The following is an 18,421-nucleotide window of genomic DNA, read 5'->3' as shown; positions in this document are numbered from 1 at the left end:
AAAATGACTAGACTTGGTCTATTTTTTGTGATGTTATTTGGGTGGAAAAATACCCACATTTTATCCATGAAGTTGTAATTACTCTCCACCACACGTAATGGTAAAACAAAAGGATATGTTATTATTGGGAAAAAAAAAACAAAAGAAGAAGGCATTAAAAGAAACAAAAAGGAAAGACAAAATAATTTACTTTTTGGTATGATAGAAGAACTTAATAAGCAACAATTAAACGTGGGGTATCCTGCTATACGCTTGGGGGGTGTATCAAATTTCTTAAGTTTTTACCGACATTTCTAATATATACCAATACTAATATTTCTAACAAAAATAGCATTAGAAAAGTTGGTAAAAATTACATATACGTGTGCATGCTTGGAGCGCAAGGGAGAATTTTCTCTAAATGTGGGAAGGCAAATCCTTTCATATCAGTTTTAAGGGTGACCATGATCTCTGGTGGTGGTTCATCAAAAGTAGAGATCATTTTAAGAATATTTAATGCTACTTTTTTCATCCAGTTAGCTTAAAAGATTTTTTATCGAGGAATATATTAAGCTCGTAATGTGTTACGGACTCAACTTTATTCACTCGGTTGTGAGCATGTGCAAAACTTGAATGAATGTTTCCACTCAAGTCACCCATATCAAAGTTCGTCGTCATCACCACAAGAAATGCTTTATGATACGTGCTAAAGTTGTTCCGAATCCCTCCCAAAGAACTCTCCAAGAGACCCCTATGCATCATCATTTTTAGTGCTCTTCGTACCCCTACGATGTCAACCACCACTACAAATCACCGCAACTTTTACTTTGCCTACATAAACAAACTTATGTCAACAGCAAGGCTACATAAATAAAAGGTCAAAAACAAAATAAAAAGGAATAAAAGGTATTGGAGACAATGTTGTAGAGTTTATTGTGTGACTACCTCATTTACCCCTCAAACATACCCTTATAATGTTGAAAATTTGAGTAGAGACGATAGAACTGGAGACTTGTATGGAAATAAACAGTAGAATTCGAGGCACGAATGACGCTTTTCAAAAAGAACTATTTACCCCCACACAAAATTGTAAGAGGGTTAAGACAAAGGTCCTCTCGAGTTTCAACGAAGTTTTAAATTTTCTTTGATTAGCAAAATCGAGGAATTCCCTAACTCTTGCTCTAGTTTTTGAAAATAAGATTGATTGTAATTGTATTTTTATGAGTACCATAATGCCTCTATTTATATGCATTCAATGAATACAATTTGAAGAGCCACAACCATTCATATTGAACATACTCCTTGGGAGAAACATGTCCTATAGAAATGTATTCATTGGATTATAAATCATCATTTTTAATTTGAATAATGCTTATGAATAATTAAATTTGTAAGATGATAAATCATCACTTTTGAATAGTGCTCATGTTAATTTGCAATTTATACTTTCCATTATATAAGCCATGCCTTCATTATTTATATAGATCTCCTAATATGTATCTAACCTAACTGAGCATGCAAGACTACATAAAAAAAGAGCTCTCAAATTTGTTTTTTCATGCTCGGCTACAAGGCATCATATTTTACCTTCTATGCTTTGAGAAAATATAATTAGACTTAAATTCTATGCTTTGAAAAAATATACATATAAAGGTCTCGATTATTTGTGCAGCTAGTTTAAAATGTTTACAATGTTTTTTTAGTTGATAAAGCTCATTTGAAAGTGTTCTACAATTACTTTTATGTATTTTTACACAACGATCCATCCTTGGGAGCAATGTCCAAGATCAATCCCCCTTCTAGTAGCTAAATGAAGAATATAAAAGGGGAAAGGATCAATCCCCTCGACTAACATCTACATTTTTCTTATCTTTTCAAACATGAGTTTTTCACATTCCTGTAGTCTTATTTCATGCCAACAAATTCAAGTAGCTAGAAACCGATTTATTGGTATAAATATACATCAATAACACTACAAAAAGCAAAAAGAGAAAATCCAAGCATGAATGCAGAGATTTTACAATAAGTTCCAATAGAACTTTCATTTATTTCTCTTTGTATAGATTTCGTGGGCTAAGTAGAATATTTTTCTTCAAGTTTTTATATACATTCTAGAGAGCCTTCACCTTTTAGAGGCTCATATTTGTTTGCACCATTTCTCTTTAAGTAAAAGGGAGTACTTAAGGCTTATGGATAGAATAACTTTAAGAGGATTAAATGTTTTATCTTAGCCATATAAAAGATATGGAGTTGCAGAGATTAGCAAGTGATATTGAAACCTCTCTCTAAATCTTATGTAACAATTTTTCTCTACCTTTTTCAGCTTGGTAAAAGAATTCACTAAATCACCCCCTCTCGATGATTATCCAATTATTTGAGCTTTACAAACTTGTTTGTTTCATTTCAATTCTTTTGGTAATTTTTTAGGGAAAAAGTATATATAATATATATATGTGTGTGTGTGTGTGTGTGTGAATGAGTAAAAGCAGTACGAATATAATACTTACTGAACCTACTTACAAACGCTAACTCGTTAGTTCAATATTTCAAACAAGCTACATAAAAATAACACCAATACAAGAATTACTAAACGTTTTTTTTAGAATTTTAAACAAGACACATAAAAATAATATGAGTTCAAACGACCATCAAGCCTACTTAAGAATGCTAACTAGAAACAAATATGAAAATTTGTTGCGAATATAGGATTGTTCAGCACAAATGCATGGAGTTTCCTCTTAGATTTTTTTACCCTTAGGGGGGGTTCTATAATATGCTGGCACAGATAGAGGGAAAAACATTTGTCTGACTCCTTCAGAGTGTATAATGGGGAGAAAAACACTTGATGCAACCTGAAAAAACAAAAAAAATAACAAGTCATTCTTAAATTATTATATATTTTTATCGTGTTAGTGATCATGATATATGAGAAATGACTGGTAGAGATACTGACCCAAAGGAGTTTAGCCCCATCCAACAAGCGTTTGGGAGAAGGAAATGGAAGCAACAACTGGCCAACACCATATATTGCCATGACAAAGAAATGAAATGCTAAGCTTAATGGACGAGGGCATAAACCAGAGAGCATAGCTGATACTCCAGATGAAAAAAACCCTCCAAGCTTCAAATAGCCCAACAATGTTTGTTGCATATTCTCCATCGCAGGATCGGACGAGGCACTAAATACCTTATGGAAGACATTGGCTAGTGTATTTATCATAGATGACATTGGCTGCATGCAGTTAAAAGTGAAAAATTATGCCATTTTTGTTCCTTTTTATTCATTTTAAAAAATTCATATAGAACATGAAACTACAATACCTTCCTCAGAGTGTAAAAGGATTCGAGATATTTGCAAATGGCGGATGCATCAGATAGATCATGCAAGGGTCTTAGAAGATCCCTAAGTATCACAACATCAGATAAAGCACAGTCATTCCCCCTCCAGTTATAGCATGCCGCATATTGAATGCATCGCCGATCAAAAAAGCACCAGGAGTGAGGTTGTTGAAAGCTGGACTGCAATGCAACATGGAGCCAGAAGCATGCTACTGTCGAGACCAGCAGCTATCGAGCTCAGCTCATTTTGCTTGGCGCGCACGAATGGTTTTTGGACCAAATGAAGCAACTGACATTGCTGTTTTGTTTTGATGTAATTTAGTTTAGTTCAACTTTAACTAGTTTCCAAAGTTAGTTGGATTAAGTTTGTGATTGGATTGATGATGTAAAAGCTGATATGTCAGCTTATTTTGTATTTGACTTAAGCTTGTATTAGTTTAGTTTAAGTGGGAGCAGTTATGTCATTAGGTAACTGTCAAATGAATCAAAATTTGTAACTCTTTTATATATTCAAATTTTGAATGAAAATTGGTAATGTTCAGTTACAATTTGCTGAGTATTCAATTTTGTTCACTGCTTTTGCTTTGCTTTGTTTTCTTTTGCTTCGATACTTCTTGCTTCAGTTTTGCAAATTCTGTTTTGCAACTTTGTTTGATTTTTACTACTGCCATTGTTCCTACAAATGGTATCAGAGCCCGAGTCTTTGAGGGGTCTTTGCTTGCATTCTGTTGATTTCAATTTAAAATCTACAGCAAAGCTTAAAACTAAAAAGGATCGAAGCACTTAAACTCAGTCTAGCAAGATGAGTTTCACTCCACCACCTCCACCAGTGTTCACTGGAGAAAACTATCACATTTGGATAGTTAAAATGAAGACTTATCTTCAGGTACACGATCTTTGGAGTGTGATTGAGAATGATGCTGAACCACCTCCATTGAGAGCCAATCCCACCATTGCACAGATGAGGCAGCATGCTGAGGAGCGAGCCAAGAAGCATAAGGCTATGGCCTGCTTGCAAAATGGAGTCTCTGATGTGATATTCACTCGCATCATGGCCTGTGACTCACCAAAACAGGCCTGGGAGAAGCTGAAGGAGGAGTTCATGGGGACTGAAAAGACAAGGCAACAGCAAGTGATCAACCTCAGGAGAGATTTTGAAAATTTGAGGATGAAGGAGTCTGAGACCATCAAGCAGTACTCAGACAGGATAATGGCCATTGTCAACAGCATTAGGCTCCTGGGAGTGGACTTCACAGAGAGCAGAGTTGTTGAAAAGGCCATTACAACTCTCCCTGAGAAATTTGAGTCTAAAATCTCTTCACTTGAGGACTCGAGGGACTTATCAACCATTTCGTTGTCTGAGCTGATAAACTCCCTGTATGCACTTGAGCAAAGGAGGGCAAATAGGCAGGAGGAGAATTCTGAAGCTGCTTTCCAGGTTAAAGCCAGTGAAGGCTCAAGTATGAGTGCAAAAGGCAAGAAGCCTTGGCACAATAGAAAGGCCAAGTCAGGAAGAGATGAAGCAAAAAGGGTGTTTCCACCATGTGTTCACTGCAAGAAGACAACACATTCAGAAAAATATTACTGGTTTAGGCCAGATATCCAGTGCAGAAAGTGCAAGCAGTTTGGTCATGTAGAGAATGTGTGCAAGGGCAAACCAATGGAGGCTGCTCTACAACAAGCTAGACCAGCTGAGGACATACAAGCTCAGGAGGAGCATGTGTTTACAGCAACCTATTTTGTTGGCACAACAAAAACCAGCAATGATTGGCTACTAGACAGTGGCTGCTCACACCATATGGTAGCAGATGAGAAGTTGTTCAAGGGCTTAGACAGAAGCTTCCACTCTAGGATCAGAATTGGATATGGCAAGCTGATTGAGGCTAAGGGCAAGGGCGGTGTACTGGTTAGCACTGGTTCAGGTAACAAGCTGATCTCAGATGTGCTTTTTGTACCTGACTTAGACCAGAATTTGCTTAGTGTAGGCCAATTAGTTGAAAAGGGCTATACATTGGTTTTTAAGGATGGTTGCTGTACTGTTCAAGACATGAATGGTCTGGAGTTAATCTCAGTCTCCATGACTGATAGATGCTTCATGCTGGATGTTAGCCAAGTAGAAAGAAATGCATACACCAGCCTTGCTGACAGCACTGACTTGTGGCATAGGAGACTAGGCCATGCCAATTTCAGATTGCTTGATCTGCTACATAGGCTGAATTTGGTTGATTACATTTCAAAAGTTGAGGTTAGTGGGAATGTTTGTGAGGTTTGTCAGCTTGGTAAGCAGGCTAGACTGCCTTTTCCTGCTGACAGTGCTTGGAGAGCTCAAAACAAGCTCAAATTGGTGCACTCTGATGTTTGTGGTCCTATGAGAACACCTTAAATCAGTGAGAACAGGTACTTTTCCCTATTTATAGATGATTTAACAAGGTTATGCTGGGTCTACTTCTTGAGGCAAAAGTCAGAAGTGTTTGAAGCCTTCTGTAAATTCAAGGCTTATGCTGAAAATCAGTCAGGCTGCAAAATTAGAGCTTTGAGGACTGATAATGGCTCTGAATATGTGTCTGAGAGATTTCAAAAGCTTTGTGACAGTGATGGGATTCATCATCAGCTCACAACAGTCTATACTCCTCAACAGAATGGAGTCTGTGAGAGGAAGAATAGGACTGTGCTGAACATGGCCAGGTGCCTCTTGTTTCAAGGCAAGCTTCCAAGTCAGTTTTGGGCTGAGGCAGTTAACACCTCAGTGTATCTGCTCAATAGACTGCCAACTAGAGCAGTCAAGGATAAGACTCCTTATGAGGCTTGGCATAGAGTTAAACCTGTAGTAACACACTTGAAAGTGTTTGGTTGTGTGTGTTATGCTCTTGTTCCAGTGGAAAAGAGAACCAAGCTCGAGAGCAGGGCCACTCTAGGAATCTTTGTTGGCTATAGCAGCAACAAGAAGGGCTATAGAGTTTATGATCCTATAGCAAAGAAAGTCTTAGTCAGCAGGGATGTAAAATTTGATGAAGAAAAGGTGTGGAATTGGAATAGTGCTGAAGCTAACATGTTTGAAATGGATCAGTTGGACTTGGTTGCTGAGCCTACAAAAGAGGAACCAAGTGAAGATGCCGTAGATGACACACCAGTGAGGGGCACTAGAACTTTGGCTGATGTCTATCAGAGGTGCAATGTTGCTATGATTGAGCCCTCAGACTTTGAAGAGGCTGCCAAGGACAGAAGCTGGATGGAAGCTATGGAAGCTGAGCTGGAAATGATCAATAAAAATGAAACATGGGAGTTGGTGAGCAGACCAGAAAATAAGAAGGTTATTGGGGTTAAATGGGTGTACCGGACCAAGTACAATGTTGATGGCTCACTGAACAAGCACAAGGCCAGGCTTGTGGTGAAGGGTTACAGTCAGCAGTATGGTGTGGACTTCTTGGAAACTTTTTCTCCAGTGGCAAGACTGGACACAATCAAGCTACTGTTTGCTTTAGCAGCTCAGAAGCAGTGGAAAGTTCACCAATTGGATGTCAAATCAGCATTCCTGAATGGTTTTCTCAAGGAGGAGATCTTCATTGAGCAACCTGAAGGTTTTGAAGTTGCTAGACATGAAGACAAAGTGTACAAGTTAAGAAAGGCCCTCTATGGCCTGAAACAGGCTCCAAGGGCCTGGTATGACAGAGTTGATGCTTATCTGACCAAGCTTGGATTTGTGAAGAGCCTTAGTGAACCTACTCTATATGTTAAGAGGTCAGAATTTGAAACCTTGCTGATTGTCTCATTGTATGTGGATGACTTGTTAGTGACAGGGAGCAAAGTTGAGCTCATTGATGAGTTCAAGATTCAAATGCAGCAAGTGTTTGAGATGACAGATTTAGGGGTCATGACTTACTTCCTTGGCATGGAAGTTCACCAGTCTGATCGGGGCATCTTCATCAGCCAACAAACATTTGCCTTGAAGATTCTTGGCAAATTTTGCATGCAAAATTGTAAAGCAGTAAGTACACCAGTGGCACAGGGTGAAAAATTAACCAGCAATGGTGATCAGCAAAGGGTTAATGAGAGGCATTATCGAAGCCTAGTTGGTTGTCTGTTGTATCTAACAGCAACCAGGCCAGACATCATGTTTGGTGTTAGCCTGTTATCGAGATTCATGCATTGTTGCAATGAGGCACATTTGAAAGCTGCAAAAAGGGTCCTTAGATACATCAAAGGCACAGCTAACTTTGGTGTAATGTTTGAAAGTGGGAAGGAACTGAAATTAGAAGGTTACTCTGATAGTGATTGGGCAGGATCCCTCGTTGACATGAAGAGTACCTCTGGATACTTCTTCACACTTGGATCGGGCATGTTTTGCTGGAGTTCAAAGAAGCAACAAACTGTTGCTCAGTCCACAGCTGAAGCAGAGTACATTGCTGCAGCAGGAACAGTTAATCAGGCCATTTGGCTAAGGAAGCTGCTTCATGACCTTAATGAAACTCAAGATGAAGCAACTGAAATTTGGGTGGATAATCAGTCTGCAGTTGCGATAGCCAAGAACCCTGTGTTCCATGGTAAGACTAAGCATTTTAAAATCAAACTGCATTTTGTTAGAGAGGCTCAACAAGCAAAGGAAGTCAGCCTTGTGCATTGCAGCTCAGGGGCACAATTGGCTGACATAATGACCAAGCCTTTAGGGGCTGCTCGATTTGAATCTTTGAGAAGTGCAATTGGAATGTGTTGCATACAGTCCAAGGAGGAGTGTTGAAAGCTGGACTGCAATGCAACATGGAGCCAGAAGCATGCTACTGTCGAGACCAGCAGCTATCGAGCTCAGCTCATTTTGCTTGGCGCGCACGAATGGTTTTTGGACCAAATGAAGCAACTGACATTGCTATTTTGTTTTGATGTAATTTAGTTTAGTTCAACTTTAACTAGTTTCCAAAGTTAGTTGGATTAAGTTTGTGATTGGATTGATGATGTAAAAGCTGATATGTCAGCTTATTTTGTATTTGACTTAAGCTTGTATTAGTTTAGTTTAAGTGGGAGCAGTTATGTCATTAGGTAACTGTCAAATGAATCAAAATTTGTAACTCTTTTATATATTCAAATTTTGAATGAAAATTGGTAATGTTCAGTTACAATTTGCTGAGTATTCAATTTTGTTCACTGTTTTGCTTTGCTTTGTTTTCTTTTGCTTCGATACTTCTTGCTTCAGTTTTGCAAATTCTGTTTTGCAACTTTATTTGATTTTTGCTGCTGCCATTGTTCCTACAGAGGTGTGGAGCACCAGCCATGATTTTGTTCGGTATTATTCTTATGTTGTCCTTCTTCTCTATTGCAGATATAAAGGAATCATATAATTCAGGAAGAACCTGAAATGTATCATAGATCATATAGTTAGTCCATAAGTTCAACCAAATTCCCTTAATGAGTCGATTAAAGAAAGATATAAATATACCTTGAGAGCCACCAAAGTTTTCAAGTAATGGGCCATTTCACCATTGGAAACAGAGGGTAGATTTTGACTTGGAACATCCACCAAGCAACGAATTTCAGTGCTACTAATTTGATAAAATACGATAGGTGAAAGATCTGCTAATATAAAAACTCCATATTCTTCTTTTGGAAGTTTACAGTTCGTCAAGATAAAACCAACAAAATAAGAGGGGATATCCACCTGCACAAATAATCGAGACCTTTATATGTATATTTTCTCAAAGCATATAATTTAAGTCTAATTGTGGTTTTAGTCCCTCTACTAAGCTGAAATTGGAATTTTATTCCTCTATTTTAATTTGGAAAAATTTAGTCTCTCTAATTTTATTGTAGGTCCAATTTGATGACACCATTAATTGTTACCATTGAAATAATGACATAGATTTCTATTAAAACTAACAACATTCGAGTAACATGTAATTTCATTATTGGTTGAACCTAATTAACTTGATTTCAATGTGACCTTGACTATATGACCAAAAAATAAGTCAATTCTTTAATAAAAGCAACTGATCTATTTTGACATACTAATATCATCACAAAAATAATGGAATCAAATTATGGCAAAAAAAATAGGATTAAATCTCAAATTTTTAACGTAATAGAGTGACTAAAATAAGAATTAAACCAATTTAACAAGATTATGTAAGCATTTTTTTCACCTTAGAATGGCAGAGAGAGCGTCTCAAATTCGAGAAACAACCATCACAGACGATGGTGAGAGGAGCGTAAGCTGTTAGCAATTGACCACTCTTATCTTTATAGTGCACTCCTTTGACAATACCATTTTCTTCAAGTAGAAATGTTACTGTCCCTTGTTCTAAACTTACACTGCGTTATCATATCATCAAAACATGAATTTGGAGCTTGTAAAGAGACGCATAATTTCTGACTAAAACAAGTTGAAACAAAGTAATAGTAACAGAACTAGACATGTCAATTTTGACTTGAATTTAAAAATTTGACTAGACTAATTGGAAATTAAATTTGATCCAACTTGATTTGACTATAAAGGGTTCACAATTTGAGTCCCTCAAACTTAAATAAAATTTTACCCTAACCCAAACTAACTTGAACTTAAAATAACTCAGACCTAAAATGATTCAAAAATTAACTTGAAAGGACCCAAACTCGAAGTGACTAGAACCAAAACGATATGAAATCATAATGACCAGACTCAAAAATTTAAAACCCGGAGCTCTAATGTTTGAACCCAAAATGACTCAAATCTAAACTAGAAATGATCTGAACCCAAAATAATCCTTAACCTAAAATGATAAAAACCAAAATGATGTGTTAGCTTTAAAACTTGAGTGATTTGATCTAGATTAATTAAACCAAAATCAACTGAACGAGCTTAATTGATAGGTCTAAACAGAAGTAATGGATCAAAACAACTACAAGTCATTTAATCCATTAAGATAAATGTTCTAAAATATTATATTGAAATTAAAGAATGATTGGGAGAGACGAGAGAAAGTACTTGTGAAGAGATGCGGCTTTCTTTCGCAATCTTTGAATGAAACGACCATTATGGAAAGTTCTTCCTACAACATGAGACTGAAACTTTTCAAATGGAAAAGATACGAGAGCCTCCTTTCCATCCTTGTTTAGAGTATAACCCAAAATTCGTTGAGCATCAATCTCTTCTAAACAATCTGTAGTGCCAACATTCAAAGTAAAATATATAAAGAAATGACATTGAAACATTATATTGCATCCACTATTCTTATTTACCTTTAAGGCCTAATTCAATTAACTTGAGGTAGCCTCCAGGTAATAGACCTTCACCAGCAATTCTATTAGGTGCATTTAAGTCCCTTTCTATCACTCGCACTCGACGTCCATCCTACAAGATATAATTATAGAAGAATTATTAGGTATAACATCATAGTTAAATCCATTTTTCAAGGATTTTATGGAAACTTGAAGAGAATGTAATGTTAATTGAAGCTAAATGGAGCATTCCCCACCCCTACAATATTTTAAAAAATCTCTATTTAAGTAGATATTTATATGTATTTCTACAATAAATATAATTAAGATGGAATTTCAATTCTTATTTTTATTATTTGACATGATTAAAGTATCTTTTATATTTATTTTTTAATATTGAACAGTGACGGAGCTAAGATGTTAACTTTGAGAGAGACAAACTAAAATTAGACGTGCTACATAACAAAAATCCTATAACGTATATTATGTATGTTAGTTATACTACAAAAAATTATATAAAATTTTTGTTCGAATTATATTTCTAAATATATATAAGTTAAAAAAAGATAGCATAAATACATATTTAAAAAGAACAATTAAGAAGAAATAACATATGATTACTTAAAACTAGAGATGCTTATGGGCCGGGTCGGACTCAACTAAAATTTTAGGCTCATTTGCTAGGCACGTGCCCAAAAAATAGGCCTAAAATTTTGCCCAAATAAAATGTTAAAACCCGGGCTCGGCATGTATTATTTTTTATATCACTTTTTTTAAAATTATAATATATTAAAAATACTAAAAACATTAAAATAAATGTTTCTCAACAAATTGGAAATAAATTTAAGAAAAATGTATACTTAAATAACACTAAGATAAGTGTAACTTAATAAGCAAATATATCTAAAATAATAATAAAATTAACAATAAAATAAGAATTATACAATAACAACAAAATAATAGCAACATAATAGTGAAATAGTAGTAAAATAGTGAAAGAAATAAAAGAATAGAAAAAAAGAGAGTAAAAAACAGCAAAAAAATACATATTTGGGCCGGGCCGAAAAAACCTTACCGAAGACTCAACCTGTTTTTTAAAAGGGCATTTTTTCCCAAGCTCATTTTCTTAATTTATATTTTTACCCAAACCCTCCCACTTTTCGAGTAGACTTTCGAGTTAGGTCGGGCCATGAGTATGTTTACTTAAAATTGTGCACAATGTTCTTTCAAGGAAATAAAATCATTAAATATTATAAAGTCTAAATAAAAAATTTTAACAATCTCTCTCAATATAAATAATAAAATTATCTGTAAAAAACTCATCCTCCATTTTATTGTGAAGCCTTATTTTAACAATTTTTATAGCAGAAAATACTCTTTGTGTTATTATAGTTGAATAAATTTTTTAATATTATTTTTAGTACTATAAAAATATTGAAGAAGACTATTTCCGAGCGTCATGCATATGGCTCCATGATCTTTTTAGAGTTCATTACTATTATTATCCTAAGTCGATCGGAACTTAATTCTATAAAATTAAAATAAAGGTGATAAAAAATTGGGACCTTTCCAAGAGAATCAAGAGCAGCACCGGCAACACCAGCACCGACTATGATAATATCTGTAGTCCCAACACCCTCACCCTCACCCTCACCATTTCCATTTTTGTTTACACAGTTTTCCTTTGGGAACTCCATTGAAGCTGCTCTTTTCAGCTTGCTCAGCCCCCAAAATCTCACTAAGAAAGCAAACCCCAAAAGAAAGACTATAACACCTGCAACTTCAACTATAAACTGCCCAGCCATTGTTTTAAGAACAATGTATGGAAAGAATAATCAAGAAGAACAACACTTATATAAGAAAGGGGTCCAATGAATAGTGAGTGAAGAAGCACCGCCGGTTTTTGTCCTTCACCTCTCTAAAAAGAATCTTTGCGTAAAGGAGCAGTAACTTACAATTCAATTTGTCTTCTTTCATGTATGCAGTCATGTCAGTGGCTTATCCCTCTGCACAAGTGGCAACTAAAATCACTGTACTCTACTCGAGCCTCTACTTTTTTGTATCAATAAAAATATCAGAAGGATCCACCACATTCTTTATAAAATGTTAAATCAACAATAATAAAATTTTACTTTGATGTTTTAACTATTAAAAATAATGAAATTACATTTTATTAAAATAAAAATATATAATTTAATTCTACTTAAAAATTTTCTTACTTCGTTCCTGGGATTCACCTGTAAAGCTAATAGTTTTACTCAAGCTTTTATATAATTATAAAATGAATATATCGATATAAATGTGGTTCTTATGCACGTACAATTTTAAATTAGTTCGAAATTTTTATCATATTGATTAAATATTTAATCTTTATTAATATATATTTAGTGGTTATAAGGTTTTTTTATATAAAATAAATAATACTTTTAGAACAACTTTCTATCGATCAATATTAATTATAAAGTATAAAGTACAGTTTTTACTAGGTTAGTTCTCTATAATAACCCATTGTTTCAAATTTTCGTTAAATTAATTCTATTTTTAAGTGAAATAAAAATAATAAACTCTCTCTTCTTTTAAATTATAACTAATATTATTAGGATCACAGTTTTTTTATTTACATACTTTTATATCATATTTAAATTAAACATTTACAAATTATAAATCTAAAGATAAAACATATGTTCAATAGTATTGAAATACAAACTAAACCATGAGACATATTAGTTTGTAAATATTGAATTCGAATCATGAATGTACAAATCGTATTAGTTCGTATTAATTACTTATCTACAATTCTAGCATTTCCTTTATCTCGGGACGACCTGACATTGTTTTTATCTACGTTATATAATTCAATTATAAAATAGCATTAGTTTTCACTCAATCACATGATAAACATAGTCAAATATATTTTGTATTTTATTCATTTTCCCTATATTCGAAATACTCATACTTTTCAATCTTTAGTATTGGATCAACATTTGATTTCATATACTTTCATGTTAGAGACCTTGTATTTTTAATCTATAGCATAATTTCATAACAACTTTTAATTTATTCAATTTAGTCCTTAATGTCACAAAAAATTAAATTGTAATTTTTACGATAGTAAAGTACGATTTTACTATTTTAATAATTTGTATCTTTATAATTTTTTAAAAAATAAATTAAATTTTTATCAATTTTAAGAAAGTCAAAATATAATTTTATCTTTATTAATTTAAAATTTAAAAAATTTAAAAATAAATAAATAAAAAATTTTCTATTTTAAGAGTGGGAATAGAAAATTTTCTATTTTAAGAGCAGTAACCTGCCAGCGCCTTAGTTTGGCTGCTGCCCGCCTCACGTAATGGAAAAACAAAAACTTTGACAAAAAATGATAGATGTACCTCCACCACCTGTAATGCAAAAACAAAAAGGATAAATTATCATTGGGAAAAAAAAACCAAGGGAAAAGACAAATTAACTTATTTTTTGGTATGATAAAAAGTGCCAGGTGGAGTTCTGCTATACGCTGGGGGAGCATCAAATATTATTTCTGGAATATTTAATGTCACTTTTGCCGTCAGTTAGCTAAAAAGATATTTTATCGAAAATGTATCACAGACTCAACTTTATTCACTTGGTTGTAAATTTGTGCAAAATTTGGATAGATGTTTCCACTCAAGTCACCTATGTCAAAGCTCCTCATCTAGAAAAGCCCTCTCCATCGCAAGAAATGCTTTAGGATATATGCTAACTCGTTAGTTCAATATTTCAAACAAGCTACATAAAAATAACACCAATACAAGAATTACTAAACGTCTATTTAGAAATTACATAACAATAATATGAGTACAAACGACCATCAAGCCTACTTGAGAATGCTAAGTAGAAAAAAGTATGAAAATCTATTGCGAATTAATATAGAATTGTTCACTACAAATGCATGGAGTTTCCTCTTAGATTTTTTTTCCCTTAGGGGGAGTTCTATAATATGCTGGCACAGTTAGAGGGAAAAACATTTGTCTGATTCCTTCAGAGTGTATAATGGGGAGAAAAACGCGTGATGCAACCTGAAAAAACAAAAAATAAAAATAACACGTCATTTTTAAATTATTATATATTTTTATCGTGTTAGTGATCATGATATATGAGAAATGATTGGCAGAGATACTGACCCAAAGGAGTTTAGCCCCATCCAACAAGCGTTTGGGAGAAGGAAATGGAAGTAACAACTGGCCAACACCATATATTGCCATAACAAAGAAATGAAATGCTAAGCTTAATGGACGAGGGCATAAACCAGAGAACATAGCTGATACTCCAGATGAAAAAAATCCTCCAAGTTTCAAATACCCGAACAATGTTTGTTGCATATTCTCCATCGCAGGATCGGACGAGGCACTAAATACCTTGTGTAAGACATTGGCTAGTGTATTTATCGTAGATGACATTGGCTGCATGCAGTTAAAAGCGAAAATTTAAGCCATTTTTTGTTCCTTTTTATTCACTTTAAAAAATTCATATAGAACATGAAACTACAATACCTTCCTCAGAGTATAAAAGGATTCGAGATATTTGCAAATGGCGGATGCATCAGATAGATCATGCAAGGGTCTTAGAAGATCCCTAAGTATCACAACATCAGATAAAGCAACAGTCATTCCCCCTCCAGTTATAGCATGCCGCGTATTGAATGCATCGCCGATCAAAAAAGCACCAGGAGTGAGGTGTGGAGCACCAGCCATGATTTTGTTCGGCATTATTCTTATGTTGTCCTTCTTCTCTATTGCAGATATAAAGGAATTGTATGCTTCAGGAAGAACCTGAAATGTATCATAGATCATATAGTTAGTCCATAAATTCAACCAAATTCCCTTAATGGTTCGATAAAAGAAAGATATAAATATGCCTTGGGAGCCACCAAAGTTTTCAAGTAATGGGCCATTTCACCGTTGGAAACAGAGGGTAGATTTTGACTTGGAACATCCACCAAGCAACGAATTTCAGTGCCACTAATGGGATAAAATAGGATAGGTGAAGGATCTGCTAATATAATAGCTCCGTATTTTTCATTTGGAAGTTTACAATTCGTTAGAAGAAAACCAACAAAATAAGAGGGTATATCAACCTGCAGAAACAATCAAGACCTTTATACATACTTTCGTAAGAGATAAAATAGATTGAACAAGATTTCGTAAGCATTTTTTACCTTGGGATTGCAGAGAGAACGTCTCAAATTTGAAAAACAACCGTCGCAGACAACGGTAAGAGGAGCAGAAGCTGTTAGCATTTGACCACTTTTATCTTTATAGTGTACTCCTTTAATAATGCCATTTTCTTCAAGTAGAGATGTTACTGTCCCTTGTTCTAAACTTACACTGCATTATCATATCATCAAAACATGAATTTGGAGCTTGTAAAGAAATGCATAATTTCTTATTAAAACAAGTTGGAATAGAGTAATAGTAACATAACTAAACATGTCAATTTTGACTTGACCAACTTGAACCTAAATTTGATCCAACTTGATTTGACTATATAAGGCCTACAATTTGAGTCCCTCCAACTTGAACAAAATTTAATCCTAACTCAAACTAATTCAAACCTAAAACAATTCAAACTCGAAGTGACATGAACCCATAATGACCAAACTAAAAAATTTGAACCCAGAGCTCTAATGCCTGAACCCAAAATGACTCAAATCTAAACTTAAAGCTATCTTATCTTAAAAGCCTAAAATGATAAAAACTAATGTGATTTGTTAATTTTAAAACTCGAGTGATTTGATCTAGATTGAACGAACCAAAATTAACTCAACCAGCTCAATTGACTGGTCTAAACACAAGTAATGTATCAAAACAACTACAAGTCATTTAATCTATTAAATAAATGTTCTAACATCTTATATTGAAATTAAAGAATGATTGGGAGGAATGAGAGAAGTACTTATGAAGAGATGCAGCTTTCTTCCGCAACCTTTGAACGAAACGACCATTATGAAAGTTTTTTGCAGACACATGCGATTGAAACTTTTCCAAAGGAAAAGATATGGGGGCATCCTTCCCATCCTTGTATAAAGTATAACCTAAAATTTGTTGAGCATCAATCTCATCTACACAATCTGTAGTGCCAGCATTCAAAGTAAAATAAATAAATAAAAATATACAAAGAAATATCATTGGAACATTATATTACAACCACTACATTATTTTTCTTATTTACCTCCGAGGCCTAATTCAATTAACTTGAGGTAGCCTCCTGGCATTAAACCTTCCCCAGCAATTCTATTAGGTGCATTTAAGTCTCTTTCTATCACTCGCACTCGACGTCCATCCTACAATATATAATTATAAAAGAATTATGAGGTATAACATCATAATTAAATCCAATTTTGAAGGATCTTATGAAAACTTGAAAGACAGAAATTGATGTCAATTGAAGCTAAATGGAGCATCCCACCTTTACAATATTTTTAAAAATCTCTATTTAGTAAATATTTATATGTATTTCTACATTAAATATAATTAAGATGGAATTTCAATTTTTTATTTTATTGTTTGACATAATTAAAGTATCTTTTATATTTATTTTAAAATAATCAATAGTAACGGAATGAATATATTAATTTTGAGAGAGTTAAGTTAAAATTAAACGTGTTAAGTAAATAAAAAAAAACTTATAACATATATTATTTTTGTTAATTACACTACAAAGAATTATATAAAATTTTTGTTCCACATTATATTTCCAAATATATATAAATTAAAAAATATGACATAAATACATATTTAAAAAAAAAACAATCAAGAAGAAATAGCATGTGATTACTGAAAACTATGGACGATGTTCTTTCAAAAAAATAATATCATTAAATATAGAGTTTAAATTAAAAGTTTCGACAACATCCCTCTTAATATAAACAACAAATTATTTGTAAGAAATTTATCCTGTATTTTGTTGCAAAGTCTTATATTAACAATTTTCATGATCGAAAATATTCTAATATATATTTTTAATACAATAAGAATATTAGAAAAAATCTATTTTTATATTTAGGAGGGTGATTACATTACATGTATATAAAAACGAAATTGAAAAATTTTAGACCTTTGACCTTGACTTCCCGAGTTTCTCGGTGGCTCGTTCCACTGAAAATGATCTTTTTAAAGTTGGTTGTCCGAACTTAATACTATAAAATTAAAATAAAGGAGCGTAAAAAATTGGGACCTTTCCAAGAGAATAGGCAAGAGCAGCACCGGCAACACCAGCACCGACTATGATAATTTCCGTAGTGCCAACACCCTCACCCTCACCGTCACCATTTCCATTTTTGTTTACACAGCTTTCCTTTGGGAATTCCATTGAACCTGCTTTTTTCAGCTTGCTCAGCCCCCAAGATCTCACTAAGAAAACAAACCCTAAAAGAAAGGCTATAACACCTGCAACTCCAACTATATACTGCTCAGCCATTGATTTAAGAACAATGTATGGAAAGAAAAATAAAGAAGAACAGCATTTATTTAAGAAAGGGAACCAATGAATGGTCCGCCTGTTTTTGTACTTCACGCCTCTAAATTTGTCAATTTTGGCGTAAAGGAGCTGTAAGTCATAATTTAATTTGTCTTCTTTCATGGATGCTGTCATGTCAGTGGCTTATCCCTTCGCACAGGTGACAACGAGCCTCTTGCTTTTTGTATCAATAAAAATATCAAGAAGGATCCACGTCAACAGCTAATAATTTTACTTCAACTTTTATTAGGAAAGATGGAATCCGAATCGAAAAAAAAAAAAATCTGAAAAGATCATGGTAAGAAATTTCCTCTTAAAAAATAAGATATTTATATGAGCAATCAATTGTTGGTCCTTCCTAATTTAATTTAAATTTAACATGTAATAGATGAGATCTTTTTTCTTAAAGTTATATTTTGTGAAA

At 33.8% G+C, this 18,421-nt stretch overlaps 1 protein-coding gene and 1 pseudogene across 2 annotated transcripts; both read right to left on the bottom strand.

Annotated features, from left to right (window-relative positions):
• Positions 1-2,693: 2,693 nt before the first annotated feature.
• On the bottom strand, positions 2,694-14,277 carry LOC107934931 (squalene monooxygenase SE1-like; annotated as a pseudogene).
• Positions 14,278-14,296: 19 nt separating this feature from the next.
• LOC107934901 (squalene monooxygenase SE1) lies at positions 14,297-18,157 on the bottom strand. 2 transcript variants are annotated; one of them, XM_016867430.2, is made up of 8 exons: positions 17,716-18,064; positions 16,711-16,822; positions 16,435-16,609; positions 15,698-15,866; positions 15,398-15,616; positions 15,033-15,311; positions 14,664-14,942; positions 14,297-14,558 (listed from the first exon to the last, which is right to left on the bottom strand). In XM_016867430.2, exons 1-8 carry the CDS (start codon positions 17,956-17,958, stop codon positions 14,445-14,447), a joined length of 1,590 nt encoding a protein of 529 aa, XP_016722919.2. In that variant the 5' UTR covers positions 17,959-18,064; the 3' UTR covers positions 14,297-14,444. The 2 variants fall into 2 exon arrangements, with proteins under 2 accessions (XP_016722919.2, XP_016722909.2); XM_016867420.2 differs by lacking the exon at positions 15,398-15,616 and having other exon boundaries at positions 17,716-18,157.
• Between the last annotated feature and the right edge of the window lie 264 nt (positions 18,158-18,421).

This window comes from Gossypium hirsutum, chromosome A04 (assembly GCF_007990345.1).
Source record: "Gossypium hirsutum isolate 1008001.06 chromosome A04, Gossypium_hirsutum_v2.1, whole genome shotgun sequence".
Classification (NCBI taxonomy): domain Eukaryota; kingdom Viridiplantae; phylum Streptophyta; class Magnoliopsida; order Malvales; family Malvaceae; genus Gossypium; species Gossypium hirsutum.
This window is presented reverse-complemented; position numbering and strand designations above follow the sequence as displayed.

Excerpts from the sequence above, each read along its gene's own strand:
- LOC107934901 (XM_016867430.2), bottom strand. The coding sequence starts at position 17,958 with ATGGCTGAGCAGTATATAGTTGGAGTTGCAGGTGTTATAGCCTTTCTT. Across the intron at positions 15,617-15,697 it reads GTTCTCTCTGCAATCCCAAG|GTTGATATACCCTCTTATTT; the intron begins GTAAAAAATGCT and ends TTGTTTCTGCAG. Across the intron at positions 14,559-14,663 it reads ATGGGGCTAAACTCCTTTGG|GTTGCATCACGCGTTTTTCT; the intron begins GTCAGTATCTCT and ends TTGTTTTTTCAG.